This window comes from Pristis pectinata, chromosome 3 (genome assembly GCF_009764475.1).
Source record: "Pristis pectinata isolate sPriPec2 chromosome 3, sPriPec2.1.pri, whole genome shotgun sequence".
NCBI classification, from domain to species: Eukaryota; Metazoa; Chordata; class Chondrichthyes; order Rhinopristiformes; family Pristidae; genus Pristis; species Pristis pectinata.
This window is the reverse complement of record NC_067407.1, coordinates 87,379,954-87,394,694: the sequence shown is the minus strand read 5'-3', so window position 1 is coordinate 87,394,694 and position 14,741 is coordinate 87,379,954. Positions and strand designations below refer to the sequence as shown.

At 39.3% G+C, this 14,741-nt stretch overlaps 1 protein-coding gene and 1 long non-coding RNA gene across 13 annotated transcripts in view; one reads left to right on the top strand and one right to left on the bottom strand.

The window, feature by feature from the left end:
- LOC127567769 (1-phosphatidylinositol 4,5-bisphosphate phosphodiesterase beta-4) overlaps nt 1-14,741 on the bottom strand; it is a 473,077-nt gene that overhangs the window by 73,371 nt on the left and 384,965 nt on the right. For 2 of the 12 annotated variants that reach the window (XM_052010781.1, XM_052010785.1), the window contains exons 25-29: nt 14,202-14,286; nt 8,482-8,606; nt 6,993-7,044; nt 4,670-4,772; nt 3,582-3,746 (exon numbers count right to left, since the gene is read on the bottom strand). The exons of 6 other annotated variants lie outside the window; for them this stretch is intronic. In XM_052010781.1, coding sequence (XP_051866741.1) covers nt 3,582-3,746; nt 4,670-4,772; nt 6,993-7,044; nt 8,482-8,606; nt 14,202-14,286 — 530 coding nt within the window. The remainder of the gene's footprint in view (nt 1-3,581; nt 3,747-4,669; nt 4,773-6,992; nt 7,045-8,481; nt 8,607-14,201; nt 14,287-14,741) is intronic. 4 more of the 12 variants (XM_052010779.1, XM_052010776.1, XM_052010780.1 and 1 more) reach the window with 4 other exon arrangements.
- The window catches only part of LOC127567772 (uncharacterized), a 113,185-nt gene that overhangs the window by 90,869 nt on the left and 7,575 nt on the right, over nt 1-14,741 (top strand). The gene's annotated exons all lie outside the window — the stretch shown is intronic.

The following is a 14,741-nucleotide window of genomic DNA, read 5'->3' as shown; positions in this document are numbered from 1 at the left end:
ATGCATGAACTCCAGCACCATGCATTCTTGTCTGGTAAATTATCTTTTTTGTGTTCAACAAGTAGTTTTGTTGAATGCCTTTTGGAAATGTCCAAATATATTACATCAACTGGTTCTCCTCTATCTACTTTGGCTGGTACTCATGGAACTCAAGTAAATTTGTCCGACATGATTTCCCCTTCATGAAGCCATGGTGGCTATGCTTGGCCAGATTAGGACTTTTCAATTGTTCTGCTTTTAGCTCCTTAATAATTGATTCCAACATCTTTTTACAATAATAGACATTGGGCTAAATGGAAAACTGCCAATGTGATAATCTTATTCAGAAAGTTAGCTGCTTTTTGCCCCTCACCCTTTTTGAAAAGATTATCACCTTGGCAGTTTTCCAATCCACTGGCACCTCTCCAGTATCTAGGAATTTTGGAAGATTACAATTACTGCATTCACTATCTTTACGGCCACTTCTTTTGTGAATCTAGGATGCAAACCATCAGGACCTGGCAACTTGGCCTTTAGGCCCATTAGATTGCCTAATATTAATTCTCTTGTGATGATGATGGTATTTAATTCCTCCTGCTTAATGTTAATTTGGTATTAATGGAACATACGTTGTATTTTTCTCCATAAAAACTGATGCAAAATATCTATTAACCTCCTTTTTAATTTGTTCATACACTTCTGAGCAAAACAGAGTTTGTGCCAGCATGTTATTTTCTTAAATGAAACTTACCAAGCATTTGTCATGTCCTTGCCTCATTAGAATAAGCACAGTTCCATCACCAATACACCTACAAAAAAATGACCCAATTCCTCTGCTGACCATCCCACAGGCTAGTCAGACACCCAGAGACCCATTTGAAATAGTTGGAGCAATTAAAATGTACAGATGCTAGATGTTTGCGACAAACAAAAGTGGAAGCACTCAGCAGGTCAGGCAGCATCAGCAGGGAGAGAAAAAGAACTAATATTTCAGGTCCAGGACCTTTCATTGGAACCAGGAAAGTGAGAAAACAAGCTTGTTAAGGGTGAGTATTGGAGAAAATAGAGGGAATAGCTTTGATAGGTTCAGACCAGAGTTGTCAAGGTAACAACTACTCTTTTAAAATAAACAGCTGGAGACAGAAAAGAAAACAAAAGCTTAAAGAGAAAGATAGAGCCATACCTATGCAGAAACAGAAAATGTTTTCAATTCTTTCAAAGGTCGTAGCTTATGGATCTGTCTTAGTTCTGACAGTGATTTAAGAACACAAGCTAGAGGTTGACCTCTGGACAGCGGTCAAGTGGAGCACATCAGTCATTTGACTGGCATTGAGGATCTGGTTATCTATATGAATCTGACTTGCTTGCAGTGGACTGCAAATGGAGGCTCAATAGGCAGCTCACTGATTTGTCAGTCAGTTGGGGCAGTAGTAATAGATGCAAATAGGGCTTTTGTGCAGAGGCAAGGGTGTTCTGAAAAGTGATGCCTAATCCAATCCAGGTTATCAGAAGAGTCTAATAATTCTTTTGAGCCAATTTCCTGTTCATGTCACCATTGACAGTCATGGGTGTTTTGTGATCTAATCAAGTGCTTTTCAAAAATTCATGTAGATGGAAACTACAGCATTCCCTTTATCAACCCTCTGCATTGTCAACATCGAAAATATTTTGAGGAAGTAACAAAGATGATTGATCAGGGTAGGGCAATGGATGCGTGGACTTTAGTAAAGCAATTGACAAGGTCCCTCATGGTAGGATGTTCTGGAAGACTAAGTTACATGGGATCCACACTGAGTTGATATATTGGATCTTAAATTGGCTTCGCCAGAGAAGATAGAGGGTAGTGGTTGAAGGGGTATTATTCTGACTGGAGGTCCGTGACCAGTTGTGTTCTGCACGGAACCTCTGCTGTTTATGAGATATATAACTGATTTGGATTTAAAGGAGATTTACTAGGCAAGTTTTTTTTTTTACACGGGAGAGTGGTAGGTACATGGCAATGTTCTGCCAGGATAGGTGATGGAAGCAGACACAATAGCAACGTCGAAGAGGCATTTAGATAGACACAGGAATAGGCAGGGGTAGGGGTATATAGACCACCTGCAAGCAGATGGGATTAACTTAATTTGCCGTCTTGGTCAGAACAGACATTGTGAGCCAGAGGGCCTGTTCCTGTGCTGTACTGTTCCATGTTATATGTTAAAATCTCTGTCTGGTTAGTCAAACATGTTCTTCTTTCAAAAATCTAGCTGGTTCTTCTTTATCAATTCAAATTCAATTCAAACATCTCCGTGTGCCTCCAAATTTTTCCTGAGTATTGTTTCTAAATGCTTTCCTACAACTGAGGTTAAACTGACTGTAGTTGCTTGGCATGTCCTTACACCCTTCTGTTGACCAAGGATGTTACATCTGCCTTTTTTTCACTGGATTCAAACAGAAACATACTCCACTTTCATTCTGCCAATTTCTGCCAACCTCCAGTCAGAATAACACCCCTCCACCAGTACACTATCTTCAATGGCGAAGCTAATTTAAGACGCAATATATCAACTCAATGTGGATCCCATGTGACTCAGTCTTCCAGAACATCCTACCACGAGGGCCCTTGTCAAATGCTTTACTTAAGTCCACTCAGATAACATCCACTGCCCTACTCTTATCAATCATTTTTGTTATTTCCTCAAAAAATTTTCAACGTGATAAATTTCTGATGAATTTAAAAGAAAGAATTCAAACTTTATTCTTCCTTTGTAGATAGTCAGCACTACTTTCTGAGATATATATTCCACATCCTTTGCTTTGTATCTCATTTTTTTTACTCTGTTTTTGGCCCGTCACCTGGATAACCTGCTGGTCACTTTAATGCTTGGATCTATCAGCTCTGTGAATCCACAGTGAAATATCGGGATGTGTGCCTTAATATACCTTTTCTCTGATTTTTAAGATGCAAGTAATTACATATAAAATATGGAAAATACCAAAGGGGACAAAGTTAAGCATTTAGCATATACAGGGGACATTTGTTATGGTTACTCTCCATAGATTCTCCATTACAAAACTGTGACTAATTTTTTTTTTGCATACTGGTTATTTTTGGTCTGTTTCAGGATTTAAAAAAATGGGAAGTATTTTGGAATAAAAATTGCACAATCAGCAAAAATAAAGAGCAAGCAAAATAAATCATATCCAGGTGACCTCTATAAATCACTGGTTAAACTTCTGCCTAGCACTGTATCAAAATGGCTGGATGGTCAGAGGGCACAGGGTTACAATAATTGGCAAAAAGCCAACGAGGGGATGAGGGAATTATTTTTAAACTTAGCAGTGTTATGATCTGAAATGCAGGCAGCCTAAAAAATAGAAGCAGATTCAAGAAAACAGCATCTCTGCTTATAAAGGAAACAGTTACATGGCAATGGGGATAGAACATGGGAGCAAGACTAAACATTTGCTCTTCCAGGAACCCAGCACAGACGCAAAGACCTGAACAACCTCCTTCAGTGCCTGCAAGTTCTTATGACTGACATAGTTGGATAAAAATTACAATCCCATTTATAGACCCAGAAATAACATTGAAAATAAGTATGGGATCTGTGACTTACCTTCCGAAATACAAATGGTTCCTCATTATAGACTGGGTTCAAACCATTGTTCATCACCATTCGCGTACGGAATTCTTTTCGAATTGTGTCAGTGGGTAGACCGTACATATCTACTTCTACGTATGTACCGATTTTCTTATCTGATAGAAACTGGCCAGATATCACCTAGAAAAGAAAAAATACATCAACTGTGAATTATAGACATGAGAAGTTTTTAAATCAGGGAATTCCATTTATTTTCAATCAATTCATTAATGTTGCATGAAGGTGCAGTTTGGCAGGTCACTACAGAGATTTAGCAAACCCTAATTTTGCACTTTTATCAATCTCTAGGGAATTATGATTATATCTGTAACTTTCACTAGTGTTCATTTCAGACTAGCATACTGTAGACAGTTGCTGGTTGGCTTCTCCTTGTACCTTTATTCTGATAAAGAGGGTTATATCTGTAATTTCCTCACTGGATTTAAACCATAATACACTTCCATCCTGCCACTTTCCCAACTTGGTAAGCTTCACAGAAATAATTCTACTTCTAGTCTTCCCTTTGTAGATGAGTGAGAGACAGGGAAAGGGAGCAATGGGGAATTTTTACTGCTATATAGTGAAGTGAGGTTTTTAATTTCCCAGTTTACCTATTGCAGACAATTACCATCAAACTGACATATGATGCATTTTCCCCATTTGAAACACTTGATAATATAGTCTCATTAATATTTTGCATGTGTCTAAAGATTTTTAGCACTGAGGATGGACTAAAATGGTTGAAGACTTGACACTCTGAATCTTGCTGAGGGAAAACACATTACACAAACTATTTTGGAAATTTATACTTCAGCTTTCTTTCAAATAATTTTGAAAAACAATTAAAACTAGATTTTGTAAGAGACTGAGTGAGAGAAAGTACCATCAACAATAGAGACTACTTTGCCATTTCATTTGTTTGTCAGACCTTGATGTGTACAATTGATTGTTGTTTGTCAACTTTGATTAGATTTCAGAAGCTGGCTTACTAAATGTGATATGTTTTTGAATTTGAGGTTCATGACAAGATGATAATACGAAACGATAATTCTTCCTCAATATACCTGTACAGAACAGGTAGCTGCAATTACGCCATCCACCGGGGTCTCGGAGAATGGGTCAAAAGTTCGATCTGGTCGACGCATGAAATCAGGCTTCAGCAGATAACTATTCAAGTAAAAGAGATTCCAAAGGTGATAATATTAGAATAAACAGATGTCTTAACACACACATGCTGCCTAAAAGCTCTGGCAATTCTCTAAATAAATAGTGTTAAAAACAACCTTTAAGAGTATTTATGGCAATAACAACTACGTCAAAAGTGGATCCATCTCAGCAGACCCAATTTATATAGCTCACCAATTTTATTTAAATCTGTTCAAGATATCAAAGTAAAAATATGGACGCTGAAGTATTCACAATACGGGAATTTGCAGATTCACCAGACCTGGGTTTTCATCTTACATAGGATGTGTCACAAATCTAAATGATGAGGAAGTCCTGTGCTCACATACCCACATCTGGAACCAGCACACCTGGGGTATTCCTCACTGTCCTGGAAGTTCAGTCAGTGTGTGCTCTGACAAATTTGGGTCTGCTGCAGACACCACGTTGAACTAGATGGGATTATTTCCTCTTGCAAGGGTTCTGACTATCTTTTGTTATGGGAGCTGACCCACAATGATCTGTGTCTACTCAGAAAATAACATGACCCAGGGAAGTGACAGCAGTAATCACTTATGATCCATACCAGATATTTGTGCTTTCCACATGTGTATTTATTCAACCTTTGCAAAGGACAACTGAGTGAACACTTACTGAAAAGCACCTCAGCTCACTGAGGTGTTTATTTTCCCCACCGAATAAGGTAGAACCTTGCTCCTATCGTTGTAAGTCATTTTTGCACAACTGTATAAAAATGAATATACTACACATGCTCTACTTCATTTGGCCATATAGCATGAAGCTGATTTATAATTTCTCTCTCTCCTGCATTTTGTCCTTGTAAGCCTTTGCTGTCACACCACTCTCAGCTTTTGCTGCTCACAATTATTCCTTTTCATCTAAACTGACTGCTCCCAAAAGTCAAATGCCCCAGCCCAACTTGGCAGATCCCCTTGCTGATTTCAAACGAATAAGAGTTGACAAGCAGTGATGAGTGTGAATAATCACCTGAAACATTAAGCTACCAATGTCTCCAGCAAACTGGTTCATAGGCCCTGTATGGAATTTAATTCAGACATTTCCACTTTTGCTACCTTTTTGTTAACCCTTGCTTGGTAATTAGTTTAGATTCATTAATGCAAATTTTTATTTAATCATTTATTTAATCATATCATGACAGAATATGACTGTCTGAAATCTTTCCAGACACTTCCTTTAATCTCACTGAAATGTCTGTCCCTAAGAGAAGCTATGAGTTTCATTATGGATCTACTAAAAGCTCCTAAAATTATATGAAAAGGAACCCACCCCAGAATTAATAATTGTCTTTGAGTGATCCCTTTGCCCTCCTTTCCCCAAGTGCTTTCAACAGTAATTTTATAAAATATTCCTTGTTCAACTCATTTAGGACCTCTTGTTTCCACACAACCTGTCAGACAGTAGTTTACATTAAATTAATTTGGCTTGCCTTACATGTCTGCATTAGTCACAGGTAAATACTGGATTAAAACTGCATTGTGTATGATTGTAAGAAAGTTATTAAACAGATTTATACAACATTTCCACTGAAATCACATTGTGGACAATTAACAGCTCAGAGGAACTCTTTGTCTGATAACTGGTTCAAAATATACCAACCTGGTCAGTGTGAGCTTTGTGCAATACAGTATCATTGCACTGCATGGGTTATATGATTGATCTAGATAAAAATGGTGCCACAGGCCAAAATTATGACTGTCTAAAGCCTAGGCAGCAGGATAAAGGGTGCGTATAATATTGCTCATTTTATCTCATGACTTGAAGTTTGAATCTCAAGGTTTTCATCTCATTATTCATTTGAAACATAGCAAATTTCTGAATGCAGTAAATAAGGCCTGGTGAATCCTCTGAAATTTACTTGTCCAGCAGAGTTCAAATTTAAGAAAAATCTTTAAGAAAATGTATTGAATTTAAACAGCAATCAAAAGTGCTTACATGAAATCATTCCTTGCATGAACGGCTAACGTAAGTGCCTAATGCACTGAACACAGGACAGATGGTCTAAGCAACCAAATCTACCTGATAAAAATTCAAAGTAGATGACTGGGACTCCATGATATTAAATAATTGCTGGCATAACCTACGGGAAGTATGAACTGCATTTATATTTAGATCTGTGGCAATGCAGTTTTTAAAAAAATACTTCCAAGCGTAGACAGGTCACAGCAATGGTAGTTTACTTACCCACAAGATCCATTGTATTCAAACTTTCCCTGATTTAATTGCATGGCCAAATCTGTTACATAATATAAAACAATACCAAATTAGACCTTAGGTGAGGAAGAAAAGGAAAATACAAGTTTTTAAGGAAAATTATTGGAAACTTTCATGATGAAAGCTTACATTTTTTCATTTTAATTTATTATTGAAATATTAACAATCTTTTATATTAAATATAAAACAAGCATAGTTTTAATTCAGTACACTGCTACCTTCATGCACGTATTAATTGGTCTGTTTTATATTAAAATGGATCATTGTTTCCACCAATAAAGAGAAAGATATTTAGAAACTAAATTGCACAGTGTTAAAATATTGTAATTTATGCTTAAAACCAATGTAAACTATAAAACATGAAGATCACCTCTCTTTAGATGCTGTGAGGATTGTATGTGTTAAAACAATTATATTAATAATGAGTTTAACATAGGAGACTGTGTGCAATTCAAGTCGAAAGAAATTCATCCACTGCTGCATGTATTAAAAACAGAATAGCATATCACATGCACAATAAACTCTGCTTCTGAAACAGGCTTGAAACAAATCCTGAGCCATTATGCCAAATGGGCAAGTAAAAACTGATGTTCTTGTTTTAACACTTCCAGCGATCAGATTCTCCAATAAAGTTGATGGACTTCACCCAAACTGGAACATCTGAGCCAAGGTGCCTGCAGCATTGGGCACACAGGAAAATTTACTCTCACGTTATCATGATTTTTCCCCCCCTGGAAACAGCCCACTGATTGAATAAAGGGATGAATAATGTGTGATTTTACAAGCACAGAGTGTGCATCATAGGAAGTCATTACCACACAGCCTGTGATTCTCTATCCTTCAAAGTTTAACATGATGGAAGTCCTACACTCTACAATTCTTACAATGCACTAACTCCAACTATGGAATCAGGCATTATGTTTATAAAATGCATGGTGGGACATTTGGATTGAACCCCCACATAGCTACAAATAGCTCAAAAAAAATCAGATGTCATGTTTGTAATCCAAAAAGAATATTGTTTCAATTCTGCGTTATCCTCCTCTAAAATAATGGAATTTGTGTTCCTCCTTCTAGAGATTCTGAAGCATGTATCGGCCAAAAATTGTGTACCAAGGTAAATTTGCAATGGAATAATGTAAATGATACCTTTTTAATTCTTCAAACTGTGTTCCATATGTGCTTTGATCAGCACTGTATAGGAACTTTGCCCATGTACAACGTTTAATCAAAACAGTGACCATGAAATAAACCTTGCAATTTTTCATCTGTATAATGCAGTAGTTCAGCAGTTTATTTTCACGGCTCCTTGGTTTTGGATGCTTAATTTTGTCCTGTGTGAATGACTGCCAACGGAAATGCCACTGGCAAATGATTGTACTTTATCCAGGGCATCTGTTTGGGAGCAGCTTCCTAATTCCTGCTTTGTGGATCAGGCTGGCTGGACAACAGTTCCTACCTGGGGTCTGGAAGTTCAGTGAGACCATCTGGCAGCCAGCGTTCCAGAAGATCTGAGGCATGTAATTACTGGAATCCACTCGTCCTCCCTTGGGGTAAATACGACTCATTTGTCGCTTATTATAACTGTGAAGCTCATTAAGGAAAATGAAGCAAAAACAGCTGCAGCTGCATGTATGTACACATTCAAGCTTTAATACTGTCATTATTATTTATTCTGCTTATTTTGCCAACCACTTCAATAATCACTTCTGTTCTGTTTTGCATTAGTGTGATGTTCCAGTAGATATTCAAATATCGTATCAAGAGATTCAAGATCATGAAAACAGGATGGATGTTGTGCATAATATTTTGCTTTAACAGTTGCACTGACACATTGTTGAATTTGCCTGATGTCAACATTGTGTGTGATTTGAAACATTCATGAGGGCCAGGTTTTCCCATGAGAGTAACCAGGAGCACCCAACAGCATTCAGTTAATCAAGCACACATCTCACAGCAAATTCTAGTGAGCAGAGATACACAGTTGAACAGAAGTTGCTGTCTGAGATGCCACACTTCTCAACAAGCTGTGCATAAGTGGCATTTTACTGTATGACACATTGTTCAAATATACCCAAATGTCATGAAGTTCCTTCATTGATTTCACAGATACAGCCTAAAATCATAACAAAACATTATCAATAATTTGTTTTAATTTTCTCCATTTCTTTTATCCAGTTTTCTCAATCTAATCTTTCCTTCCTTCCTTTTATTTTGCTTTCTGTACTGTTTTGACATTGAGCTTGCTTTTCTAATAGGTTCAGGAGGTACACTGCTCATAAACAATTCTTCAATCAGATTGATGAAGGAGACATATAGTTGCTTGTCCTGTTGTGCAGATCCCATTTGTTCTAATAGAGGGTGCTTCATCCTTTGGAAATTGTCACGCAGAACCCCAAGGAAGTCTACGGAATAGGGCAAGTCTAACGAGTGGCAGGTGGTATCACGATTGGTGACAAAATTCATTCCTCAATCTCTTTGACTAATAAAACAATATTTCAAAAATTCTTTTAAAAGCTCTTGACCAAAGATCAATTTGTCAGTACTCTTGTTACTACTCTTCAGCAGTTCTTCAGGATCAGGGATGACTTTATTCCTCTCTGGTTTTGTGGGTTTTGAGGTGGCAAAAGAGGTCACAGATGGGGCAGGAGGTGCCTGCTGGCACAAGCAGATGGGTAGCTTGTGAGGTGGTACACTCGTTCTACCACTTCCAGGGCTTGTGTGCGCATCTGGTGCATGGACTTAAAGTTCTCAATGTCATACCAAATGCTCCTTTTCCACTTACAACAGTCACAGGCCAGAGAATCCCTGGAATCACTGGGAATGTTGCATTTCTTTAAGGAGGCTTGCAGCACATCCTTAATTTTCTTTCTCTTATTGCCTGGTAATCTCTTTCCATGGCAGAGGTTTCATGGGTCTAGTGTTGGTTTTGCAATTGAAGTACCCTGCCCAAAGTAGCTGAATACACATAATTAGAGCCTCAGTGCTCTGGTTGTTGGCCTGGGAGAGGATACAGATGTTGGTTTGCTTATCTTTCCAGTGAACCTGGAGGATTCTCTATGGACAACATTGGTGTTATCTTTCCAGCGTGCTGAGGTGCCTCTTATAGATGGTCCAGATCTCAGAAGCATACAGGAAGGCAGACATTATTGCTACCTGGTAGACCACAAGTTGTGTACCGAGCCTGAGGTTGGTCTCCAAATATCCTCTTCTTCCACTATCCAACAGTTATGCTGGCACATTGAAGGCAATGGTGAGTTTCAGCATCGATGCCTGCCTTTACCGATATGTCGCTCCCAAGATGAGCGAAGTGGTCCACATTTTTCAGGGTTTTGTCGTGAATCTTTATTGTTAGAAGGCAATGAGGTGCAGCAGCGGCACTTTGGGAGAGGACCTTTGTCTTGCAGATGTTGAGTGTCAGGCCCACTTTCTCATAATCTTCAATGACGGCTTGGAACTTGGCCTCCAAGTGTGCGCAAATGCAAATATTGTCTGCATACTGCAGCTCCGCTACTGAGGTTTTGGGTGACCTCAATTCTGGAGTGTAGCGTAGCTGAACAGTTTTTCATTAACTCTGAAAATTAGCTCCATTCCCGCAGGAAGTTTGTTCGGGATGACGTGCAACATTGCGGAATGGCTGAGAAAACCGTTGTGGCAACAACAACTGCCTTATTTGACACTGGTTTTCACTGGGGTTGCTTCTGTTGCAGAGCTATTGGTTAGTTTCATGGCTTGCAAGCCACTGTGATGCAAACGTAAGATGGAACAAAATTTTCTAAGGCCATTCATCCTCCTGAATGATAGAATCAAAGGCTTTAGTGAGGTCAAAATGGCCAACCATTGTGGTTGGCACTGCTCCCTGCATTTTTTTTTGGGAAGTTGTCGCATGGTGATGATCATGTCCACTGTGCCTCTGGGTGAAAAGATTCCGCACAGTCACTTGGGGGGGGGGGGGGGGGGGGGGGGGGGGGGGGGGGGGGGGGGGGGGGGGGGGGGGGGGGGGGGGTGGCGGTGGGAAGCAATTCTTAAGCCACTGGGAGGAGGCAGTTCTTCTGATGATCACTTTCCCTGTGACAAATGGTAGGGAGACCTCTCTGTGACTACCGCAATTGAATATATCCTTTCTTGAAGATGGTCACGTTACAGCGTCATTGAGGTGCCCTAACATCACGTTCCCCAAGACATGGGTGATGAGATTGTGGGTTTGCGACTGAAGCTCCTCACCACTGAGCTTTAGGATTCCAGCCGGAACACCATCTGCTCCCGAGGCTTTGTTGTTTTTGTTTAGCTGGGATGTGGCCTTGACTTCTTTTGTCGGGCAAGAGTGGTGGCAAGGCTGGCCCAAATAGGCTACCATGGGATGAAGCCAAGGGTGTTCAAGTCGAGACAGATTCATGGTTGAGGAAGTCTTTGAAGGATTCCTTCCATTGGGCATTGACTGCCTCTCACTCCCTAATGAGTTCACCCCCATTCTTGGTTCTCACTGGGGTGGAGCGTTGGGTGTATCAACCACAGATGGCTTTGTATAAATTTATGAGGGACAAAGGTAGAGTGGACAAGCAATATTTTTTTCCTATTATTGAGTGATCCAATACCAGAGGGCAAGCATCTAAGGCAAGAGGGGGTAGGTTCACAACAGACGTGAGGAGTAAGTTTTTTTACTCAGAGAGTGGTGGATGCCTGAATGCATTGCCTGATAGGCTGGTGGAGGCAAATTCATTGGGGGTTTTTATGAGGGGCTTGTATGGGCACATGAATGAGAGGAAAATGGAGGGATATGGGCACTCTATAGGTAGGAGGGATTAGCTATGTCAGCCCAACATTGTGGGCCGAAGGGCCTGTTCTATGCTCTATGAAAAACCTGTGCATGTCATGGCTTTTAGAGAGACATCGAGCTCCTGTGCTCTCTCCATCCACCATCTGTGCTTTAGGTCACTGGTTTTCTGCTTGACTTTGGCTTTCAGTTGCCTGTAGAGCTGTTTCTTTTTGTTTGAGGTATGGTGAAACATCTATTCCAGGAACACTTCATGTTTGCAGTTAATTGGCTCTATGATCTCCTGGTCATTCTCATCCAACCAGTCCTGGTTCTTCTTGACAGAGAAGCCAAGAACCTCTTCACAGGTGCCATTTATGGTGGACTTCAGGGTAGCTCAAACTGTGGTCATAAACTGTGGATACTTTGTGGTTCGTGCAGGCTGGAAGTTGACAGGTTGTGAGCAGCTCAACCTCTGTGGGGTCCTTGAGAGCTTCGACATCGATCTTCTTGGTTTGCTGCAGGACTAGAATGCTGGTAAGAGGTAGATAAATATATCTCCATTTTTTAACTTATTATTGTAAATTGCTGCATTTAAAGTATTTGATTTAAAAATGTTAATCTAAATCAAAAGCACAAAAGGGAGGAAAAAAGATGAACTCACAAATATAAATAAGCTGTAATTATTTTTAAGTATGAAGAGCTGTTGTTCAGACAATCATAAATTGAGCTCCCTGTCTGCCTGCTGCACCTTACACCTTTTATAGTAGTTGTCAATTACAACGTTGTTACTGCCTTCCTTCTTTGCCCTGGTGCCTCAGCATTTTTAGTTCTTTGTTCTTTCTGCTAACAATCACTTTCCATGGTCTGAGTTCTTCGTTGACAAGACTCTGAGACAATTTTTTCCTCAAATTATTTCTACACGTAGTCTACAGCCACATCAGGAGGCTTCCTAGCAAATTTTAACCACAAAACAACTGCTTTCATCTCACAAAATGACTTCCCATTTGCAGAATTACCCTTGATCCACACTGGGCATGTGCTACTTATTTTGGTCCTGTTTCAATCTTTTGATGTAAAGCTAATGGAATTATGACATTTTACCCCAAAGGTTTTGGAATTCAAATCTGATGTTTCTTTGATACAAATTTTCAGTCAGACCATATCTGTAGTTTTACCTTGGACACTGAACCTCAAGCAAGCTATGGAAGGGTTTCACAGCACAAACACCAGAAAGATAACAAAGCTTAAGAAAATATGTTATGGGTCATTACCCTGACATAAACCATGTATTTGTAAGGTTGATCCACTCCACTGCCTCAGGATCACAGGCAGTTTGCCATCATACACACCTGGGAGTTGAATCATCAGCAAAGAAACTCCAGATGGGTGACACTAAAGTTTAAGCTGTTATTTTCTGAAATTATTGAAAGGCTAAGATGAAGGATTTTCCAGACAAGAAAGTTGGCCAGTTCCAGCCAACAATCCTGAGGCCAGCATGAACTCAACATGAAGTTGGTGAAGTGGCAAAACTGGGAATCCGAGCTTTGGTGTTTCTGAAAATTCTGTGTTATAAAATGAGAGGGTAGACTGAACGCTGCGTAAAACACCTTTGAGGCAATGAAGCTAACAATATTGAATTTCCAGTCCATTTTTCTCCGGTAGATGCCCTTGAGTTCCTACATTGTGAATGAAGGTGTCAAATGAGCTGTTCACAAACTGACTTCAGATATTTCAATTGGATTTGAAATAGAGTTCAGTAGCACACCTACAGTGAGGACATTTTCTGATGCATGATTTTAGTTCAATTTTTCTTAAGTTTTCAAAGAAATATAAAATGCATACACATTTTAGCACCACAGGAAACAAACCTACCAACTTCCTAACTCCACAAAATCCTCTATGCATAATTTGGCAACTTCAGAATGGTTAAAATTAAAATTTCATCTTTCACATTTACTTACTCCCAGCTTTGAAAGGTTCCCTTTCTCCCAATACCACAAAAATTCTTAGACTGAGAAGACAGGAACTCAACTCACTTCAGGGTTTACTGAATATTGCGTTGACACTATCTAGAATATACATAGGTCTGGGAAATTTTCACTTCCTATGCACTAAATGGAAAATCACAGCATAGGAAATAGTAAGAGAAGTACAGCAATATATCTCTACACACTGTATTCCACATTAGTGTAAATTAGTGTATCGATCTGTTGCGTCACTGAGACAATATCTTTTATCTAGTGTAATGTAGGTAGAGTTGCTTCTCATCATTAAACAAGCTACAACAGTCTGTGGTTATTGGAAACTGACAACATGATACAAAGCACATGGCAGCTCTTCAGCATCTGTTTCTTAGTCACTCAGGTGGCTAGGCAGTAATTACCAAAAATGTACAGTTTTGTTAAAAGCACCACAAAAGATACTTGACAAACTCTATAGCATGAGTCTTCAGATATCCCAGTCCAACCGATTCATTAAATGAAGACATGTTGTAGTGAATATTTCGCTCTGGGAAAATAAGAATTCATACAGGCAGATTAGGAACCATTTATAGCCAAGCACGTGAGCAGTAAACACAGCTATGACTCTTCCTGTGAACAAGGTCAGGAGAAGTGCAATTGTTCAAAGCAATTTTTCTCCATTAAAGACATCTGCCTCAGCCCCTCCTAATATTTGCATTTGATCACCATCTGAATGCCCTCTGCTGAGTCTTGTTAGCATGAATACAGTGACTCTATTCAATTGATAGCATTAGTCCAACATTTGGAATTAAACACAAGAAATATGAACAAGAGTAAGCTTGCACCCCTTGTGTCTGCTCCACTGTCCATTATCACCATGCCTGATTGTGTCTCAAATACACTTTCTTGCCCTCTCCCCATGTCCCTTGGTATCCAAACATCTCTCAATCTACATTTTGCAAATCCTTATTTGCTGCACATCCATGGCCTTTTGGCATAAAA